This window comes from Oryx dammah, unplaced genomic scaffold (assembly GCF_014754425.2).
Source record: "Oryx dammah isolate SB20612 unplaced genomic scaffold, SCBI_Odam_1.1 HiC_scaffold_27, whole genome shotgun sequence".
NCBI classification, from domain to species: domain Eukaryota; kingdom Metazoa; phylum Chordata; class Mammalia; order Artiodactyla; family Bovidae; genus Oryx; species Oryx dammah.
Genome location: NW_024070211.1, coordinates 28,128,921 through 28,148,666, shown reverse-complemented (window position 1 = coordinate 28,148,666; position 19,746 = coordinate 28,128,921). Strand labels below are relative to the sequence as shown.

The 19,746-nt window shown below is 58.2% G+C and overlaps 1 protein-coding gene across 2 annotated transcripts; it reads left to right on the top strand.

Moving 5' to 3' along the window:
* Positions 1 to 5,109: 5,109 nt before the first annotated feature.
* SLC4A3 (solute carrier family 4 member 3) lies at positions 5,110 to 19,300 on the top strand. Of its 2 annotated transcripts, XM_040228234.1 has the most exons (23): positions 5,130 to 5,206; positions 5,364 to 5,507; positions 5,855 to 6,017; positions 6,604 to 6,878; positions 7,002 to 7,117; positions 7,530 to 7,729; positions 9,335 to 9,483; positions 9,640 to 9,820; positions 10,244 to 10,379; positions 10,658 to 10,841; positions 11,232 to 11,331; positions 11,759 to 11,943; positions 12,563 to 12,788; positions 12,973 to 13,191; positions 13,687 to 13,835; positions 14,019 to 14,213; positions 14,677 to 14,895; positions 15,464 to 15,553; positions 16,074 to 16,240; positions 16,699 to 16,952; positions 17,293 to 17,462; positions 17,618 to 17,791; positions 18,964 to 19,300. In XM_040228234.1, the coding sequence occupies exons 2-23, from the start codon at positions 5,457 to 5,459 to the stop codon at positions 19,039 to 19,041; spliced, it is 3,681 nt and encodes a 1,226-aa protein (XP_040084168.1). In that variant the 5' UTR covers positions 5,130 to 5,206; positions 5,364 to 5,456; the 3' UTR covers positions 19,042 to 19,300. The 2 variants fall into 2 exon arrangements, with proteins under 2 accessions (XP_040084169.1, XP_040084168.1); XM_040228235.1 differs by lacking the exon at positions 17,618 to 17,791 and having other exon boundaries at positions 5,110 to 5,206.
* The last annotated feature ends 446 nt before the right edge of the window (positions 19,301 to 19,746 follow it).

Sequence of the window (19,746 nt, the reverse complement as noted above, 5' to 3'; positions counted from 1 at the left end):
AGCCTGGTGGGTTATAGTCCATGGGGTCCCAAAGAGTCGGACATGACTGAGTGACACACACACACACACACACACACACACTCACTTACTCACTCACTCACTCACTCTCTGAGGCCAGTCAACAGCGTTCAGCACTGGGTGGTCTGTTCTGGGGAGCAAGGAGGAAATGCTATTGGCAAGAGGGAATTCCAGGCCAGTCTCAGTGACAGCATGGAGCTACCTGAACCCACACTTTACTGTCTTCCAGAAACTCTTCATCCTGCCAAGTTAGGGTTATAAATGCGAAGATTGGTCCACTGGCCAAGGACTGTCAGAACCTACCTGGTGGAGGTAGATTTTGCATCACATCTTTGTCTTCTCTGAGCTGGTGTGGTTGGTAGCTTCAGTTTGGCTGTAAGACACACTGCCCTTTGAGATGTCAGCCAATTTTCACTCATTTCATGTGTGTACATTTCATCATTTTTCAAACTGCAAGTTCCCTGAGGGCTTTCGTGTCTCCGGTTTGTAGTAGTGTTGAGGTTAGTTTAACGTTTATCGAGCCCTATGTGTCAGGTACTGGTCTAAGAGCTTCACACGGAGGAGTTCATGTCATCCTCTTAACAACCCTGTCTTTTTTTTTAACTTAAAAAATTGCTTTTGGCTGTGCTGAGTCTTCGTTGATGCACAGGCTTTTCTCTAGTTTGCAGTGAGTGGGGGCCATTCTCTAGCTGCCGCGCGCAGGCTTCTCTTGTTGCAGAGCACGGGCTCTACGGTGCTCAGGCTTCAATAGTTGCATCAGGAGTTGTGGCTCTTGGGCTCTAGAGCACAGGCTCAGGAGTTATGGTGCATGGGCTTAGTTGTTCCATGGCCTGTGGGATCTTCCTGTGCCAGGGATCAAACCTGTCTCTCCTGCACTGGCAGGCAGATTCTTTACCACTGAGCCACCAGGGAAGCCCATCAATTGTATTCTAATTGCCGTTTTGCAGATGAGAAATCTGAGGCCCATAGAGGGTAAATAACTTGCTCCAGGTCATGCAATTACCAGTGACTGGTCTACGAACTGGCGCTGCTTGATCCTTCCCCTGTATGGCTTCTGGTAGAAAGATGCGGTCTCCTTAAAAAATTCATCTGGGAAGTAAGTGGTATATTTCAGTTTGTTCTCGGGGCATGGAAGGTTTATTTATTTATTTGTTTATTTTTGCTATATAAATTTGTATATTTGTATATTTTTACAAAATGTTTTATATACAAAATTATTGTATACAAATTTGTTTTGTATGCAAAATAAATCTGTATATTTGTATATAAATTTATTTATATATTTATTTATAAATATAAAAAATGTATGTGTTTGTCTCCACTGGGTCTTTAACAGCTATGGAAAGGCACCAAGGTGTGGTGGTGGGGGCAGGGGGCACTGTAGTGTATGGGGATAAACATTAGACATGGAGCCACAAGCCCTCGGGTTCAATTCCTGGCCATGCTGGCTAGGAGCCTTTGACCTTAGGCAAGTCACTCGCACTTCATGAGCCTCACTTTTCTTGCCTGTCAAATGGATTAAGATGCTCTACCTTAGAGGGCTGTTGTGAGCGCATGAGAATATGAATATTAAAGTGGTTTGGACCTAAATTTAGGGTGATGAAATGATCATGGTTGCTACCTTTACCTTTTTTTTTTTGGTTGTTGGCTGCGCCATGGGGACCGCAGGATCTCATTTCCCTGACTCGGGACTGAACCTGGGCCACAGCAATGAAAGCCCAGAATCTTAACCACTGTGCCAATCAGGAATTCCCACTATCTTAAAAAAAATTGGTCTGAAACAACTGGGGCCATTGGCATTTCTCTCTCCATCCCAGAAGGAGCGATGAGCATAGGTGTCCAAAGACCCTCTAAGGGGAGATTTCACTCCATCTCACTCCCCAGGGGATAGAAGAAAGGGCTTGCAAAGCTAGAGACCAAAGCTTCTGACTGGGGGCAGAGTGGGGAACTCCCCAACTGGGAAGAGGATGGGAGTCTGAGGGCCCTAGGAAGATGAGACCTGTGCTCATGCTAATCCCTTGGGAGGGTGGAGCCTCAGAGGGACGAGTTGTGCAGTGCCCTTAAGGCATCAATATCCAGGGACCAGGTTGGCAAGACCCTCCCCAAGCTGTCTCAGTATTAAAGTACTGCCATCTGACTTTACAGGCTAGAAAATGGAGCCTGAGGCCCCGGGCAGAATCAGGTGTCAGAGGGTCCTGGGAAATGTTCCCAAGGTGGGGGACTCCCAGGTTCCTTTGTACCTTTGAGCAAGGGTAGGCTCCACCAAAGCACACAGGTAGAGGCTTGGAACCGAGTTACCTGACTCAGAGCGATAAGGGACTGGGCCATGTATTAGCATGCTGGGGCTGCCCTAACAGTTTCATGAACAAAATGGCTTAAACAACAGAAGTCTGTTGTCTCACAGCTCTGGAGGCTGAAAGTCTGAGATCAAGACACCAGCAGGGCTGTGTTCCCTCTGAAGGCCCAAGGGAAGGATCTGTTCCCAGCTTCTGGTCATTCCTGGGCTGGTGGCAGCTCAGCTCCAAACTTCACATGGCATTCTCCCGAGTGTGTTTGTGTCCACATTTCCCCTTTTTATAAGGACACCATTCAATACTCTGGTCACCTGATCCCAAGAGCCGACTCATTGGAAAAAAACCTGGTGCTGGGAAAGACTGAAGGCAGGAGGAGAAGGGTGTGGTATAGGATGAGATGGTTGAATAGCATCACTGACTCGATGGACATGAGTTTGAGCAAGCTCCGGGAGACAGTGAAGTACAGGGAAGGCTGACGTGCTGCAGTCCACATGATCACAGAGTCAGACACGACTCAGCAACGGAACAACAACTTTCATATTAGAAAAGGAGCCCACCCTCTCCCAGTATAACTTCATTTCCAAGTAAGGTCATCTTTTACTCCTTGGAAGGAAAGTTATGACCAACCTAGATAGCATATTCAAAAGCAGAGACATTACTTTGCCAACAAAGGTCCGTCTAGTCAAGGCTATGGTTTTTCCAGTGGTCATGTATGGATGTGAGAGTTGGACTTTGAAGAAAGCTGAGCACCGAAGAATTGATGCTTTTGAACTGTGGTGTTGGAAAAGACTCTTGAGAGTCCTCTGGACTGCAAGGAGATCCAACCAGTCCATCCTAAAGGAGATCAGTCCTGGGTGTTCATTGGAAGGACTGAGGCTGAGGCTGAAACTTCAGTAGTTTGGCCACCTCATGCGAAGAGTTGACTCATTGGAAAAGACTCTGATGCTGGGAGGGATTGCGGGCAGGAGGAGAAGGGGACAGAGAATGAGATGGTGAATGGCATCACCGACTCGATGGACATGAATTTGAGTAAACTCCGGGAGTTGGTGATGGACAGGGAGGCCTGGTGTCCTGCAATTCATGGGGTCACAAAGAGTTGGACACAACTGAGCTACTGAACTGAACTGAACTGGAGGTACTGGGGATTAAGATTTCAACCTATGAATTGGTGGTGGTGGTGTGTGTGTGTGTGTGTGTGTGTGTATGATGGGTGGGGGAGGGTGCACAATTCAACCTGTAACAGATGGGTCTCACACCCTGAGTTTCAGGGCACAGTTTACACACTCTACTTAAACCCAGCTGACTCTAACAAGGGTGTCTTGGTTCACTCTCTCCACACCCTATGAGCCTGGAAGGTTGACCACCTCTCCTTTGCTGAAAGAGGCTGGGAGCAGTAACAGGCGGCAGCCGGGACATACACTGAAGATGCTCTGTCAGCAACCTACTTTCCAGCTGCGACCATGGCAGGATCACAGCCTCCCTGACTCTCAGCTGTGATGAGGCCAAGAGGAGGATGGAGAGGGCCCAGACTGGACAAAGTGCTCAGCTGATTCTAGCTTCCTTCCCCTCTCCTTGCTGTCGGCTCTGAATGTAGAAAATCTTCCTTCAGGTTGAGTGGAGACCCAGCTGAGAGCAGGGCTGTGTGGGTGTATCAGTTGCTCAGTTGTGTCCCACTCTTTTGTGACCCCGTGGACTGTAGCCCACCAGGCTCCTCTCTCCATGGGATTCTCCAGGCAAGAATACTGGAGTGGGTAGTCATTCCCTTCTCCAGGGGATCTTCCCCACCAGGGATTGAACCTGGGTCAACTGCATTGCAGGTAGATTCTTTACCATCTGAGTCAGAGGGCAGGGCTGGGAGAGGGTAAATTACGAATCCAAGGTCACAGGGTTAAACCTCTTCTCCCACCCTGAGCCCATCATGCCCAGCACCCTGTACCCCACCTGCGATGTTGGTTTCCCTCTCCTGGGTCTGGCCAGTGCCACTCTCCCCTGCCCATCAGCTCCATCTTGGGTTCTCCTTGCCACATCCTCCTAAGTTCTCCTAAGGATTCAGGGACGTGTCTTCATCAGCTGTAAAGTGAGGGGCAGTTAGGGACATGGCAATGTGCTAAGTGCCATTTCATCCAGACCCCAGAGGGTCAAATTGGGATCCAGTGTCGCCTTCCAGAGACTTTGCCCTTGGGAAAGGAGAAGTGACTACTTCAGGGAGTGGAGGAGGGGGAGGTTGAGGAAACCGAGCCAGAGAATCTTAGAGCTGGAGGGAACTTTGGAACACCCTGATTCCAGGACCCTCTGGCTACGATGGAGAAACCAAGGCCCAGGGAGGGGAGGTAACTGCCAAGGTCAAATGTTGGGCGGTGCCCGGCAGGCATCTGGGGCTATGTCGGACCGAAGGGACAGGTGGTGGGAGCTCCCCCAGGTCTGCGAGCCCAGTTCTCACGGTCGGAGGGGCTGGCGTCTGAGGAGGGGTCGCCTCCAGAACTCTTGCGGGGAGGGGAGGCTAAAAGCAAGGTTGAGGCGTGAATCTGGGGATTGTGGGAGTGGAGGGCGGCGCACCCGCCCGGGGCAACGCGCGGGGCACGGGAGAAGGGGCTGGTGGAAAGATGGGGTCCTGCGGGGGCCGGCGCGTGGGAGCCGGGCTGGCCGGGGCGGGGTGAGTCACCGCCCGCCCGCTCCCATTGTGCGGCCCAGCGGCGGCGGCGGAGCTGCGGAGCCGAGCGCGAGGAGGTGGAGCCGCGGGCTGCGGGCTCCGGCGCCTGCGTCCGCCCGACTCCCCGCGGCCGCGGGCGCCCCCCGGCCGTCCGACCCTGCGTGGCGACAGGCCCCGAAGCCCGCGCCAGAGGGAGATGGGGCGCGGCGGCCGGCCCAGGCCTCGCACTCTCCGGAGCCCCGAGGTACCGCAGGGCGGGGCGGGGCGCGGCGCGCCCGGCCCGGGGGCGTCCGGGGTGCGGCGGGGCCTGGATGGGCTCTGGGGAGGCCGGGGGGGATCCGGCTCCGGAGAGAGGGAGGGGGCGGCGGCGTGAGACTCCTGACCCCGCCCTCCTTCCCCAGGGCTCCCCATTAGGTTCGCGCAGCGCCCCCTTCTTCTCACCTGGGTCACGGGTCCCTCAGTGAGTCCGAGCCTCCCAAGCTGCTTCTCCGGACATGGCCAACGGAGTGATCCCGCCACCCGGGGGCGCCTCCCCCCTACCCCAGGTGACTGACGCTTGCGGGGGTGGGAGAAGAGGATAGGAGGGGGAGGGACCGCAGGAGGAGGTTGGGGTGTCCTCTGGTCGATTCTGGGACCACCCCACTCCCGATCCAGGGATGGAGCTGGGCAGGGATATGGAGAAGGAGGGGGTGGGTCTTTTGGTATTTTTCTGATCTGTTGACCCCTCTGGTCCCAAGCCCTGAGAGCCTGGGAGGTTGACCCCAGTCTGGGCCTCAGGGAGTAGAAGATGGGGTCTACTGGTCTCCCCCACCTCCTCCTGGGGCTTGGAGTTGGGGTAGATGTGTCAAGTTCATGGGTCGAGGGTCCTTAGGAGAGGCTGCTGGGTCTGCAGGTCCGGGTGCCCTTGGAGGAGCCACCTCTGAGTCCAGACGTGGAGGAGGACGATGACTTGGGCAAGACCTTGGCTGTGAGCAGGTTTGGGGACCTCATCAGCAAGCCCCCGGCCTGGGACCCCGAGAAGCCCAGCCGCAGCTACAGCGAGCGGGACTTTGAGTGTGGGTAGCCCGGGGACCCCTAGTGTGGCCGCCCTCACCGCCATCACCTTCATTTGCCACCATCACCGTGCTCACCACTGGCTGGGTCACCCAGGGCCATCTTATGCTGGACGCTGCGCTGGGCCACCACGCCGTGTTAAGTCATCCTGCCTCACTCACCCATCACCTGTCTGCCTGCCAGGGGAGCTGGGCCCCAGACCCAGGGGAGATGTAGGGAGATGGGCCTGAGGCCACTCTTGGTGACCTTCATCTTCCTCAAGGCTCTGTCCTTCCTCTGGCCCTGCCCTTTCCTCTCGGCCACCTCTCCTCCCCTCCTTGTTTCGGCTGACTCCACCTTTACCTTCCTTGCTGTATCCTGGCCTCTCATACCCCCATCTTCCCCTCTCCATCACTCCATCCCCTACTCTACCAGGCCTTACCCATGACAGGCTGTGGATACAGGTGTTGGGGGGAGCCTGACTCTGGAGAAAGGACCAGGGTGCCCTTCTTTGCGGCCTTGAGCTAGAATAATAAGGTGTGTGCCCCTAGGGTGGTGAGGGGCCCCCTTCTGTTGTAGGGGCCCCAACCGGCTCTCCTGCACCCCCAGTTCACCGACACACATCCCACCACACCCACCACCCGCTCTCGGCACGCCTGCCTCCAACCCACAAGCTGCGGCGACTGCCCCCCACCTCTGCTCGGCAGACCAGGAGGAAGAGGAAGAAAGAGAAAACCTCTGCTCCCCCCTCTGAGGGGACCCCTCCCATTCAGGAGGAGGGGGGAGCCGGAGTGGATGAGGAGGAGGAGGAAGAGGAAGAAGAGGGGGAATCTGAGGCTGAACCTGCGGAGCCCCCACCCCCAGGGTCCCCACCAAAAGCAAAGGTAGGGACCCCCGAAATGGGGCTGGCTGCTCAGGGAGGGGCGCAGAGAGGAGGGGAGGCTTGGCAGTGGGGGGTTGGGGCTGAGTTGGGGCACGGACCCAGGGCACACGCGGTTTATCCACAGTTCTCCATCGGAAGTGACGAGGATGACAGTCCTGGCCTCTCTGGGAGGGCTGCCTTCACCAAGCCCCTGCCCTCGGTGGGCCCGAGCTCGGACAAGAGCCCCCAGCACTCCGTCAGGTACCGACCTCCAGCCCAGCCCAGTGCAGGTCCCAGGCTCCTTCCTGAACCCCCGAGAAGAAGCTGGGAGGAGACGAGAGAAGGGGGCAGAGGAAGCAGGCAGGGCGTGCCCCTTCTCTGCACGAAAGACCAGTAGGAGAGGATGGGAGGGTTGACAGGGACAGTCTTCCAGGAGAGAGAGGGTGTCTGGGTGGAGAGGAGAATGGGACAAAGAGGACCTGGGGACCGGCATGATGGGCTCAGGAAGGTGGAGATAAGCTTTTTCTCTGCCCAGGAGAAGCCTGTGTTTAGTCCCCAGGGGGCCCAGTCCAGCCCCGTCCCAAGCTGGGGGAAGGGAGGGGAACCCCCCTCACCTGGCCCATCTCCGTCGAGCTTCCCGGACAAGTTCAAGGCTGCCGTGTTGCCTCCTCAGCTCTCCTAGTCCCCGGGCCCGCGTCTCCCGAGTCACCGGAGAGAAGGGCCGACCATGGAGCCCGTCAGCCAGCTATGACCTGAAGGAGCGGCTGTGCCCAGGCAGTGCCCTGGGCGGCCCGGGTGGCCCAGAGCAGCAGGTGCCCACTGACGAGGCAGAGGCCCAGATGCTGGGCTCTGCAGACCTGGATGATATGAAGAGTGAGTAACACCCACTCCCAGGGGTGCCCAGCCTGTGAGAGACCTTGGAGAAGCTCAGTGTGCCCCCCGACCCAGGGCTGAGCCCCCTCTGCGGTATCCCTCCTGCTGGAATGTGGCCAGAGACAGGGAGCTCACTACCTCACCAGACTATGCTTCGGGTGCCAGAGCTGAGATTTCCCCTGGCGATACCTCTACCCTTCCATCCTGGTTGTGTCCTCTGAGTCACCCCTGGAATGAGGCAGCCCCCACGTGACATTTAGAGACATCCTTTTACCCCCTCTCCTGAGGCTCCTCTCCTTGGGGAAAACTCTTGTTAACCCCCCCACCCCGAACGAGACCCCTGAGTCTGGGCCACTCATCTTGGCCCCGCCTCTCCCTGTGTCGGGGCCCCCTTGTTCCCACCACACCACCCTCGACTGGGCCTGGCTGTGATCTCGGCACATTCCTTCCATCTTATCAGTGCCCTGGTTTCTGTGCCACCTGTCATCACCCATGGGGCGCTGTGCCCAGGCCAGGGGCATCACCGACCCCTCCCTCCTCCCCCTTGGAACCACAGTGTGTCGGGGTGGGGGGGGGGAGTTGGAGGGAGGGCTTTGAGCTCAATACGTCATGGAAAGTTGCCAGGGCCTGAGGACAGGGACAGGAACAATCCGATGGCAGCAGGAGCAGCGCAGGAGCAGCAGTGGCAGCGGGATGGGGGGGCCGGGGGAGGGCGTGTTTACAGACCCAGCGTGGGGGCTGGAAGCAGCGGGAAGCAGGCTTGGGGACCTGGGGAGTTGGGGTCGGGAGGCCTGGCCACTTGCAACTCTGGTTGGACCAAGACCACTGCTGTCCAAGCTCCTATCTCTCTGGAGAGCCAGGGCTCTGGGAAGGAGCAGGGACTGCAGTCTCGGCCATCTAGGGGATGACAAGCCCTCTGGAGGAGATCATAGAGCCCAAGGGGGCATTGAGCCCTGGGCCTGGGGACGCTGAGGGCCAGGGCCCTGGGAGGGCTCCAGCCCCCAGCCCTCGAGACTCGCTGACCTCAGAGGACTTAGAGATGTTTGTGCTGGACTTTGAGGACTATGACCTGTGGGAATCCATCAGGGGCCAGCTGAGCCCCATGGCAGGGGGACTAGCTTGTGAGTAATTGGGCTGCTGGCCTTGTCCCGCTCTGGGCCTGGAAGGGGTGCGTGGGGAGAGAAGGACAGAAGCTCTGCCTGAGTGTACCCACGTGGGGGACGTGGGTGCCAGGGGGTACAGGCAAAATGCTGAGGGTGCAGAGCCTAGGGACATACTGTGGGTCCTGGCTCTACAGATTGAGGGGCAGTGGCCATGGCAGGGGCTGTGGACTGGGTTGGGTGGGGGTCCGCCTTTTTCCTGTGGCTTAGCCAGCATCCCCTGTGTGACTTTGGACTAGTCCTGTCCCCTTTCTGGGCCCCAGTCTCCTCATATATGAAATGTGCCCCCCAACCCCGGAAAATGTGGTTTTGTTGGTGTAGCCCCTGGGTGACTGTGGTGCTTCCCCCTCAAGTAGACTGGCTGGGCGGAGCTGGGGGAGCTGGCCATGACCCCGGGGGGCCCTGAGCTGGTGCCCTGGGACGGCTGAGCCCACCTTCTCTGCAGGTCACCGGCTGGAGGACAACCCTGGTGTGCGGCGGCACCTGGTCAAGAAGCCATCTCGGACGCAGAGTGGGAGGGGCAGCGCCAGCGGCCTGGCCCCTGTCCTGCGCAGGAAGAAGAAGAAGCAGCAGCTGGACCGGCGGCCCCATGAGGTACCAGACCCTGCAAGGATGGGCCTTTCGGTTCCTCTCGCCTCTCTTCCCACCTTCTCCCTCCCTCCCTGCCTGCCTGGCCCATCACCCACATCCCCAGGACAGCCGGGCCCATCTGTGGCCCCCCAGGCCCTCACCCTGGGCACCTCACCCCAGGTGTTTGTGGAGCTGAACGAGCTGATGCTGGATCGCAGCCAGGAGCCCCACTGGCGGGAGACGGCCCGCTGGATCAAGTTTGAAGAGGATGTGGAGGAAGAGACGGAGCGCTGGGGGAAGCCCCATGTGGCCTCGCTCTCCTTCCGAAGCCTGCTGGAACTCAGGAGGACCATAGCCCACGGTAGGAGCACTGCAGAGCTCGTCCGGTGCCAGGCTGCCCAGCTCCTGGGATGATACCCTGGGGCCAGGCGAGGCCTGGCTGCCCCTTGGGAATGTGGGGTCCGCACAGCCGTACTCTGAGGGGCGGGGCTGTGCCTGGGGACCTGGCTGTATACCGGCAGCACGGTAGGTATCTGTCCAGGCAGTAAGCCGACAGATGACCCCTCTCTGGGCAAAGAGGGGCCGTGCCCTCACCCCGTGCTCTGTTTTTCCATCCCTTTCGGGCTGGGCTGTGGCCATGTGGAACTGTGTATCTGCCTGGGCACATGGGATGCTATGCTCACCTAGCATACTTGTCTGCCCTTGGAGGAGCAAGGCCACTGTGGCGGGGGTGGTGTTTCTATATCTAACGGGAATGAGATTCCTTCCCCGTCTGTTCCCCCAGGGGCTGCCCTTCTCGACCTGGAGCAGACCACTCTGCCAGGCATTGCACACCTCGTGGTGGAGACTATGATTGTGTCTGACCAGATCCGGCCGGAGGACAGGGCCAGTGTTCTTCGCACTCTGCTGCTGAAACACAGGTGCCAGGCTGGAGCGCCAGGGAGGGGGGATGGCCTTCAGGTTCAGCTGCCTTCCACACAGACTCTCTCGAGTGGCTCTTTCCAGTCTGCTAGAATACCTCAAGCGACGGAGAGCTCATTCCTTTACCCAGTAGAAAGTATCAACCATTAGAAAGTTCCTTCTTACACTGAGGCAGAGAGAATGGAAGCCCCGACCCTCCATATGTCATTTTCCCATGATCTCAGGCCACTGAGGACTTTTCCTGCTCACCTGCCTGCCCCCTCTGCCCTCTCTCCAGCCATCCCAATGATGACAAGGACAGTGGCTTCTTTCCCCGAAATGCGTCCAGCTCCAGTGTGAACTCGGTCCTAGGGAATCACCACCCAACCCCCAGCCACGGCCCTGACGGTGCAGTGCCCACCATGGCTGATGACCTGGGGGAGCCAGCCCCACTCTGGCCTCACGACCCTGAGGCCAAGGAGGTCAGTTGCTTTGCTCTGACCTGGGCTGGGGGACAGCAAGGGTTTCATTGAGTGGATCAGGAAGGTTGGATGCTTGGTGCCAAGCTAGGTATGGAGAAACAGGAGGTTTAAGTGGGATCATGGGGCAAGGCCAGGGGAGCCAGTTAAATAAGATAAAGTTGTGGTGGTGATAGGGCTTGGAGGAGGGGTCCAGATCCTGGGCTGGTCCCCTCCTGCTGTGGGGCACATCACCAGGAGCCCCCACCTTGGCTGGGTTGGGGGCGGTGCGGGGAGAAAGCAAGGCCCAGATCCAGGGGTTGGAGGCAGAGTCCAGGCCTGGAGCAAGGGATGGGAGGGCCTGCCACGGCCTCCGGTCTGGGTCCCAGCCCTATTCCAGTTCTGCGTCCTCAGAAGCCCCTGCACATGCCTGGGGGAGATGGTCACCGGGGGAAAAGCCTGAAGCTGCTGGAGAAGATCCCTGAAGATGCTGAGGCTACTGTTGTGCTCGTGGGTAAGGAGGGCTGGGCGCTGGGGATAGGGGTTATGGGGTGTGGATGCCTCCACTGCAGTCTGCTTGTCTTGGCTTTGGCCAGACCCTCAACCTGCCCCTTCTCTTCCTCTCAGCCCATCTTGCCCCAGTCTTTTCTTCCCTAATCCTCTGTCTGCTTCCTGTTCAGTTTTCTGCTATTTTGGCCTGCTGCTAGTCCATCTAGCACCTTTGTGAGAATCAGACAAAGGCACCTCTTCCTTAATACCCTTGATTTCCACCTGTTGGTAAATTATAATAAATATACAAACATAGGGCTTCTTTAGATTGGGGTTCCTTTGTGCAGTATGCAACCTGCTCAACTGGTACATGATGGCCCCAAATATCCCCTGCAGGGCCTGCCTTGACCGTTCCCCTTTGCCCAGCACCCTGCGCCTTGCTCTCCCTCCAGGCTGTGTGCCTTTCTTGGAGCAGCCAGCAGCCGCCTTTGTGCGCCTGAACGAGGCCGTACTCTTGGAGTCTGTGCTTGAGGTCCCCGTGCCAGTTCGCTTCCTCTTCGTGATGCTGGGGCCAAGCCACACCAGCACCGACTATCATGAGCTTGGGCGCTCCATTGCCACCCTCATGTCTGACAAGGTGGGTCTTGTTCCCCAGAGCCCTGTTTGTTCCTCGTCCCTTTCACTGCCCCCCAGTGGTACCCATGGATGCAAGGGTGCTATGCGTCCCCTGGGTGGAGGCAGTACTCTGGAGTGGTGGAGGCAGCTGTGAGGTGAGACAGAAAAGGGAGACTTGGGCTGGGGCACAGGGAGGTGGATGCAGGAGAGAAGCCCAGACTCTGAAGCTTTGGATGTGATAGGAGGCTTGAAAGGGAGGCAGGATTCTCCAGGGCTTGGACAGGAGGGCCCTCTAGCAAGGGATGGTGTTCAAAATACTTACTGACCAGCAGGCTGTGGGCACGCTCCAGTCAAAATGGAGGTTGGATTGGTAAGGCCATGCCGGGCATCACTGTTGCATTGTGGAATAGTCTGGAGACTCTCCCAGGAGGATAGAGAACGCTCCCCAGGGTGAGGGGTGGTGTTCAGGGCCGTGGCTCCCTGCCAGAAGGGACCTGGGTCAGAGCTCTGACCAGCATCCTGGACCTGTGTGTGTGGCTGAACATCCCCTTTGCCTCTGGCTCTGTGATGGCCCAACACCTCCTCCCTGAAGGGCCCCCTCCCTGGACCGTGGGCTCAGCCCCTGCCTCTCCTGCCTCCAGCTGTTCCATGAGGCTGCCTACCAGGCGGACGACCGGCAGGACCTCCTGAGCGCCATCAGCGAGTTCCTGGATGGCAGCATCGTGATCCCCCCGTCCGAGGTGGAAGGCCGAGACCTGCTGCGCTCTGTGGCTGCCTTCCAGCGCGAGCTGCTCAGAAAGCGCCGGGAGCGTGAGCAGACCAAAGCCGAGCTGACCACCCAGGGTGGCTACGTGGCCCCCGGGAAAGGTCTGACCCTATGGGGCCCCGGGCCCCCTGCACCCATGTCTCCCTGGCCCCGTCTGACTCCTGAGTCCCGCACTCCGGCTTCCCATCCCTGACCCATGTCTCTGCCCTGGGACCTGGGCTGGGAAGAATGCGGCCCAGGGCCTGCTCCCAGCACAAAGTTCCAGCAGCCCCTGTGTTCCCCCAGAACTGTCGATGGAACTGGGGGGCTCTGAGGCTGCCCCTGATGATGACCCCCTGCTGCGGACTGGCTCGGTGTTTGGGGGGCTTGTCCGGGACGTGAAGCGCCGGTACCCGCACTACCCCAGCGACCTGCGGGACGCCCTGCACTCCCAGTGTGTGGCCGCCGTGCTCTTCATCTACTTCGCTGCCCTCAGCCCCGCCATCACCTTCGGGGGGCTGCTAGGTGAGGAGCAGGAGGAGAGGTGAGGGGACTCAGTGTCACCTGCAGCGTTCCTGGGCCAGGGGGTCCCGTGGTCACTTCCAGGATGCCTGTAATATGAGAGGGAGTGGGGCATCTGGTGACCACCTCGGGGGCTGGTGCTGATGGTGGTGAGGGGGCACTGCTCTGTATTTCCTGGGTCCTCAGGTTAGGGGAGGGCTTCCCTGGTGGCTCAGATGGTAAAGAATCCGCCTGCAGTGGGGGAGACCTGGATTCGATCCCTGGGTTAGGAAGATTCCCCTGGAGGAGGGCATGGCAGCCCACTCCAGTATTCTTGCCTGGAAAAGTCCCCATGGACAGAGGAGGCTGGCGGGCTACAGTTCATGGGGTTGCAAAGAGTCAGGCATGACTGAGCGACTCAGCACAACACAGCACAGGTTAGGGGAAACTAGATGAGAAAGGGGGGCCAGGTGGAAGGAGCTGGGCAACAGCTATCCCACTGACACTCGCTTGCTCCAGGGGAGAAGACGGAGGGGCTGATGGGTGTGTCTGAGCTGATCGTGTCCACGGCTGTGCTTGGCGTCCTCTTTTCTCTGCTGGGGGCCCAGCCGCTGCTCGTGGTCGGCTTCTCGGGGCCACTGCTCGTCTTCGAAGAAGCGTTCTTCAAGGTGACTGCCACCCAGTCCCTCCCCAGGGGTCACCTGCTCTACCTTGTTCCCCTGGCCCGGGTGGTGGGCCTCCGGGGTGGTTCCCTCCACTCCCTCGGGGTTCACCAGTCCCCCCTGTCCCATGGGGCCCTGACAGCCAGGGCAGATGGCTGTGGGTAAGTGCCTCTCTCTGCTGATCTCTAGTTCTGCCGGGCCCAGGACTTGGAGTATCTCACGGGCCGTGTGTGGGTTGGCCTCTGGCTGGTGGTCTTCGTCCTCGCCCTAGTGGCCGCGGAAGGCAGCTTCCTGGTCCGCTATATCTCACCTTTCACCCAGGAGATCTTTGCCTTCCTCATCTCGCTCATTTTCATCTATGAGACCTTCCACAAGCTCTACAAGGTGGCAGCCCCCGGAGGTCTTGGGGGTGGGTTTACATGGGGGCTGGGCAGTGCCCTGGATGGGGTGTGGAGCACTGGAGGGGGAGGGGACAAGGAGGAAGGCTGTGGGCATGGGGCGGGGTGGTGAGGATGCTCTCGGCCAGATCTGAGCTGAAGCGCAGGAGACAAAGCCAGAGGTTTAAAGTCTGGGATTTGCATGCACTGGTATGGGAAGAAAGGGGGGCCCTGTTAGTGCTTCTGGGCTGGAGGTCCTTGGGTCACTGTGTGTAGAGGAGCGGCATGGGTGTGTGTGTGAGACGGAGCTGGATGTCCTGTGTTACGTTGCCTGGTCAGGTGTGGGAAGGGAGGGGAGGGGAGGGGGAGGGACCCGGGACCCGCCCTCTCTCTCACAGGTGTGTACTGATGCTGTGAAGTCAGGCTCACCTACCCAGGTGAGCACTGGGGCAACCTTGTAACCCACCCAGGTGTTCACGGAGCACCCACTGCTGCCATTCTACCCCCCTGAGGGAGCCCTGGAGGCGGAGCTGGACCTGAATGCGAGTGCCCTGCCCCCCACTGAGGGGCCGTCGGGCCCCAGGAACCAGCCCAACACGGCTCTGCTGTCCCTCATCCTCATGCTGGGGACCTTCCTCATCGCCTTCTTCCTGCGCAAGTTCAGAAACAGCCGCTTCCTGGGCGGCAAGGTGTGTGGTTGGCAGGAGTAGGGCCTGTAGAGTCCCCGTGGGCGTCCCTCCATTCCTGCTGGCATCATCGGGCTCTGCTCTAGAGAGGAGGGGCTCCTCCCTTCTCCTGGTCATGGGAGAACCCAGCCAAGTCTATGCAGCCCTCCACCCGTCTAAAGCCCTCAGAGAAGTGTGACCAGGAGAGGAATGCCCTCCTGGGCTGCCCACCTGTGGGGTTTAAAGGGACAGGTCAGGGGACTTCTGGCTCCTGCTCAGGCTTCCCTGGTAGCTCAGCTGGTAAAGAATCCGCCTCCAGTGCAGGAAACCTGAGTTCGATCCCTGGGTTGGGAGGATCCTCTGGAGAAGGGAATGGCAACCCACTCCAGTATTCTTGCCTGGAGAATCCCATGGACAGAGGAGCCTGCTGGGCTACAGTCCATGGGGTCTCAAAGAGTCAGACACGACGGAGTGAATAATGCTGCTACTACTGCAGGCTCAAGAAGGGTCTGGGCAATAAGCCCCCATGTCAGTCTCCTGACCCTCCTCTTATCCCGCTCTGGCTCCCTTCCCCTGACTGGTCCTTCTCAAGGCTCGCCGCATCATCGGGGACTTCGGCATCCCCATTTCCATTCTGGTGATGGTCCTGGTGGATTACTCCATCACAGACACCTACACACAGGTGAGTGAGCCCCGACACCGTCTGGCAAGACCCCAGGGCCTGGAGAGGGTGGCCATAACAGGTCCCCACTGCCCCAGCAGCCAGTCAGGGCTGGAACCCAGCTTTCCTAGTGGAGTGGCTACATGCTGGTGCTGCACAGGGGTGGGCAGGTGTGGGGTTTCAGAAGCAGCCGTGTGGACCAGCTGCGGAGGCCAGCAGGGAGTCTGGGGCTGTCTGCGGACCCCTAGTCAAGACTCTTGGAGGAACTGGTGTGGGATTAGGGGCAGAAAGACAGGTGCCCCCAGAGCAGGTCTACTGACAGCTCCTCTGCGGCTCAGGGAGAAGGTGGATCATTTCCTCATTCACTGCCAGACTCTTGGAGGGACAATGACTTTGGAGGATTACAGAACTAATTTTCCCCAAAGCTGTTCACACCCCAGTTCCCTGGAGCCCTGGTGCTGGGGACACAGAGCCAGGCGGGAACAGCTGCCCCGTGGAGTCACTGGCGTCCCCGAACCCGGTCTTCCTTCTGGCCGTGCAGAAGCTGACGGTGCCCACGGGGCTCTCGGTGACCTCCCCCAGCAAGCGCACGTGGTTCATCCCGCCCCTGGGCAGTGCACGTCCTTTCCCACCCTGGATGATGGTGGCGGCCGCCGTGCCTGCACTCCTGGTCCTCATCCTGATTTTCATGGAGACACAGATCACTGCGTGAGGGGACGGGGCAGGCCCCGGGCAGAGGAGGTGGGGGAGGAGTGGGGTTGGGGGACTGGCAGCTCCCGGGGGGTCCCTGGACCCGGGCCCAGTGTCCCCGAGGTGCTCTGAGAGGATGTCTGTCTGTTGCCACCACCGCTTGCAGGGTGGCACTTGACAGTCCTCGGAACACCCTGGCAGCAGCATGCTCTCTCAGTCTGTGGTCCTCACACGTGTCTCATTTTGGTTAAACCACAATGACGTGGTGAGAGCTGGCATCTGGCTTTTGTGGTATTTGAATATCCACAGTATTGGGAATTTGCCTCAAACTTGCTTAAATGTGAGGACTTCAGTTTGGGAGCTTGGGAGAGAAAGCTGGCAGGTCCTGGCGGACAGCCTCTGCTCTGCAGGTCCTCCGCCCACTTCTGGTCCCCGCTGGGTGTGCCCACCTGCCCCTCACCCCTGCTCTCCCCCAGGCTCATCGTTAGCCAGAAGGCGCGCAGGCTGCTCAAAGGCTCTGGCTTCCACCTGGACCTGCTTCTGATCGGCTCCCTGGGTGGGCTCTGTGGCTTGTTTGGGTTGCCCTGGCTCACGGCCGCCACTGTCCGCTCGGTGACCCACGTGAACGCGCTGACCGTTATGCGCACTGCCATCGCGCCCGGCGACAAGCCCCAGATCCAGGAAGTTCGGGAGCAGCGGGTCACTGGAGTGCTCATCGCCAGCCTTGTAGGTGAGAGCGCCCACCTTGTAAAGCCCTGGCCCCCACCCCACAGACTTGCCTTTTGGAACCTGAAATCCTTTCTCCATCCCTGACTTGACCCAGATCTCTTCTGAGTTTCCAAATGCATCATGAATAGCCCTGGCTCTGACCCCAGACCTGTTCCTTGACTCCACGTGCCTTTTTCCTTGGTTCTCTGTCCTTGGTTCTCTGTCCAGCTCCATCTTCTCTTGATCGCAGTGGCTGCACAGGCTCATCCGTCTCCACAGGGGCTGTTGGAGGGGTCCTGTGGGTGTCTGTCTCCTCCTCCAGGCTTGTCCATCATCATGGGGGTGTCTGTCTCCTTCTCCAGGTCTGTCCATCGTCATGGGGGCTGTGCTACGTCGGATCCCACTGGCCGTGCTCTTTGGGATTTTCCTGTACATGGGGGTCACATCGCTGTCTGGTATCCAGCTGTCCCAGCGTCTATTGCTCATCCTCATGCCGGCAAAACACCATCCTGAACAGCCCTACGTGACCAAGGTAGGGCTAGGAAGCATGGAGTTGGGGAGACAGGGTGATGGGGGCACTCCGAGGGACCCAGCGCTGGAGATGGACTTGATGACTCTGGAGGATAAGTTGGGACCTGCAGAGCTGAGTCCCTGAGGATGTGGTGAGACCCGACACCTCTTCCCCAGGTGAAGACCTGGCGGATGCACCTCTTTACGTGCATTCAGCTGGGCTGCATCGCACTGCTCTGGGTGGTCAAGTCCACGGTGGCCTCACTCGCCTTTCCCTTCGTGCTGCTGCTCACAGTGCCTCTGAGGCGTTGCCTTCTGCCCCGGCTCTTCCAGGACAGGGAGCTGCAGGCGGTAAGGGATGGTGCTTGGGTTGGTCTTAGGGGGCCTGGGCCCTGGATTCATGGAGGCCTGGCTCCCAATCTCTTCTGTTGTGTGACTGATCTTCTGAAATCTCAATGGGGCTTCTGGGTTTCTGGTAGCTCAGCTGGTAAAGAATCTGCCTGCAATGCAGGAGACCCCAGTTGGATTCCTGGGTTGGGAAGGTCCTCTGGAGAAGGGATAGGCTACCCACTCCAGTATTCTTGGGCTTCCCTGGTGGCTCAGTTGGTTAAAAATCCACCTGCAATGCGGGAGACCTGGGTTCAATCCCTGGGCTGGGAAGATCCCCTGGAGGAGGGCATGGCAACCCATTGCCGTATTCTTGCCTGAGAATTCCCATGGACAGAAAAGCCTGGCAGGCTATAGTCCATGGGGTTGGAAAAAGTCGGACACGACTGAGCGACTAAGCACAGCACAATGGGGCTACTAACAGATTCTCCCTTATGAAATTGTGGTGATGATTAAACACAAGTTCAGGTAAAGCAATGAGAAGGGTGTGGTTTGGCGTGAAGGAAGCAGAGGCTGTTGGAGACAATTGTGCAGGTTGTGTCCTGAACAAAAGCACACAGCTGAGGGACAGGTGGGGTGGGTGGCATTGAAATCCATCCTGAGCCCTGCTTCGGTCAGCTGGAGCAGGAGTCCTCACTCCCCAGGATCTAATGCCTGGTGATCTGATGTGGAACTGATGTAATAATAATAATAGAAATACTGTGCACAATAAACTCAATGTGCTTGAATCACCCCGAAACCATCTCTACCCACCACCCCCATCCTTTCTGTGGAAAACCTGTCTTCCGTGAAACTGGTCCAGGCTGCGATCCTCTGAGCTCGAGGAAGGGACATCTTTTTGAAAACTGTCCATTCACACATGGTGTACAAAGGCACCCCAGGAGCTCGGAGTACCAGGAAGTTTTTCTGTGTGGTAGCTGCTATCATCATCGTTATTATTAGGAGGCGTCACTAGAGGGTGACCTGAAGCTTTTGGCCAGAGGGAGGTGCTTCAACCTGGGGCCAGGGTCCCTGTAGACAGTGAGGGTGGAAAGGTCTGGGGGCAGTGAGGGCTGCCAGCCAGAGGAGGAACTGATGAATAGGAGGTGGCAAGCCCACTTCCCCTGCCTTTCCCAACTTTTCACTCCCTTCTACAGCTGGACTCTGAAGATGCTGAACCAAACTTTGATGAAGATGGCCAGGACGAGTACAATGAACTTCATATGCCCGTGTGATCCTCCACCATGGCGCCGCTGGGAGACCCTGACACTTTAGTGATCAACACCTGGGCCCCAGTCAGAGCCCAACCCCAGGGCCAGCTGGCTCCTCATGACCCAGAGACGTGCCTGGAACCACTACTGTTGCCTCGGCCAGAAGGACCCCCCTGACTCTACCCCAGGCGCTGACCTCGTCTCACCCAGATCCTTTCACAGACCAGACCGGCACAGGCTTTGAGCTCATTATAACCACACTCCTTGTCTTGTGTCTGCTTCACTTTCTTGGTTCCCTCTCTGGTTTCTCGGGTCATACCATCTGGAATTGGAAGAATTCTGTTTTCAGGGTCATCAAAATCAGGGAGAGTTTTGAGGCAAGGACAGAATTCTTGGGGGAAAGGGAGAGAATGGAGACCACAGAAGGTCAGAGATGGGCCTTATCACCCACCCCCAACTTCATCCCGTACTCCTCTGAAGTACAGTTCAGCTGCTGGAGGCTCAAGGTCTGGCTTAATGTCATTTGCCATTAATGCAGCCCCAGTTTAGAAGTGGAGGGAGAGAGAGGGGAGAGAGAGCAGGTTGCTCTGCTTTAGCCACTAGGGAAACCAGAGCGGCCCAATGACTGTGGAGCTACTGAGGGGAATGGAAAATGTTTATTTTCTTTTCGTCATCCTTGACATTCCGAAGAGCAGGGACAGTAGCTGCCCAGTCCCCTAGACGCCAGGG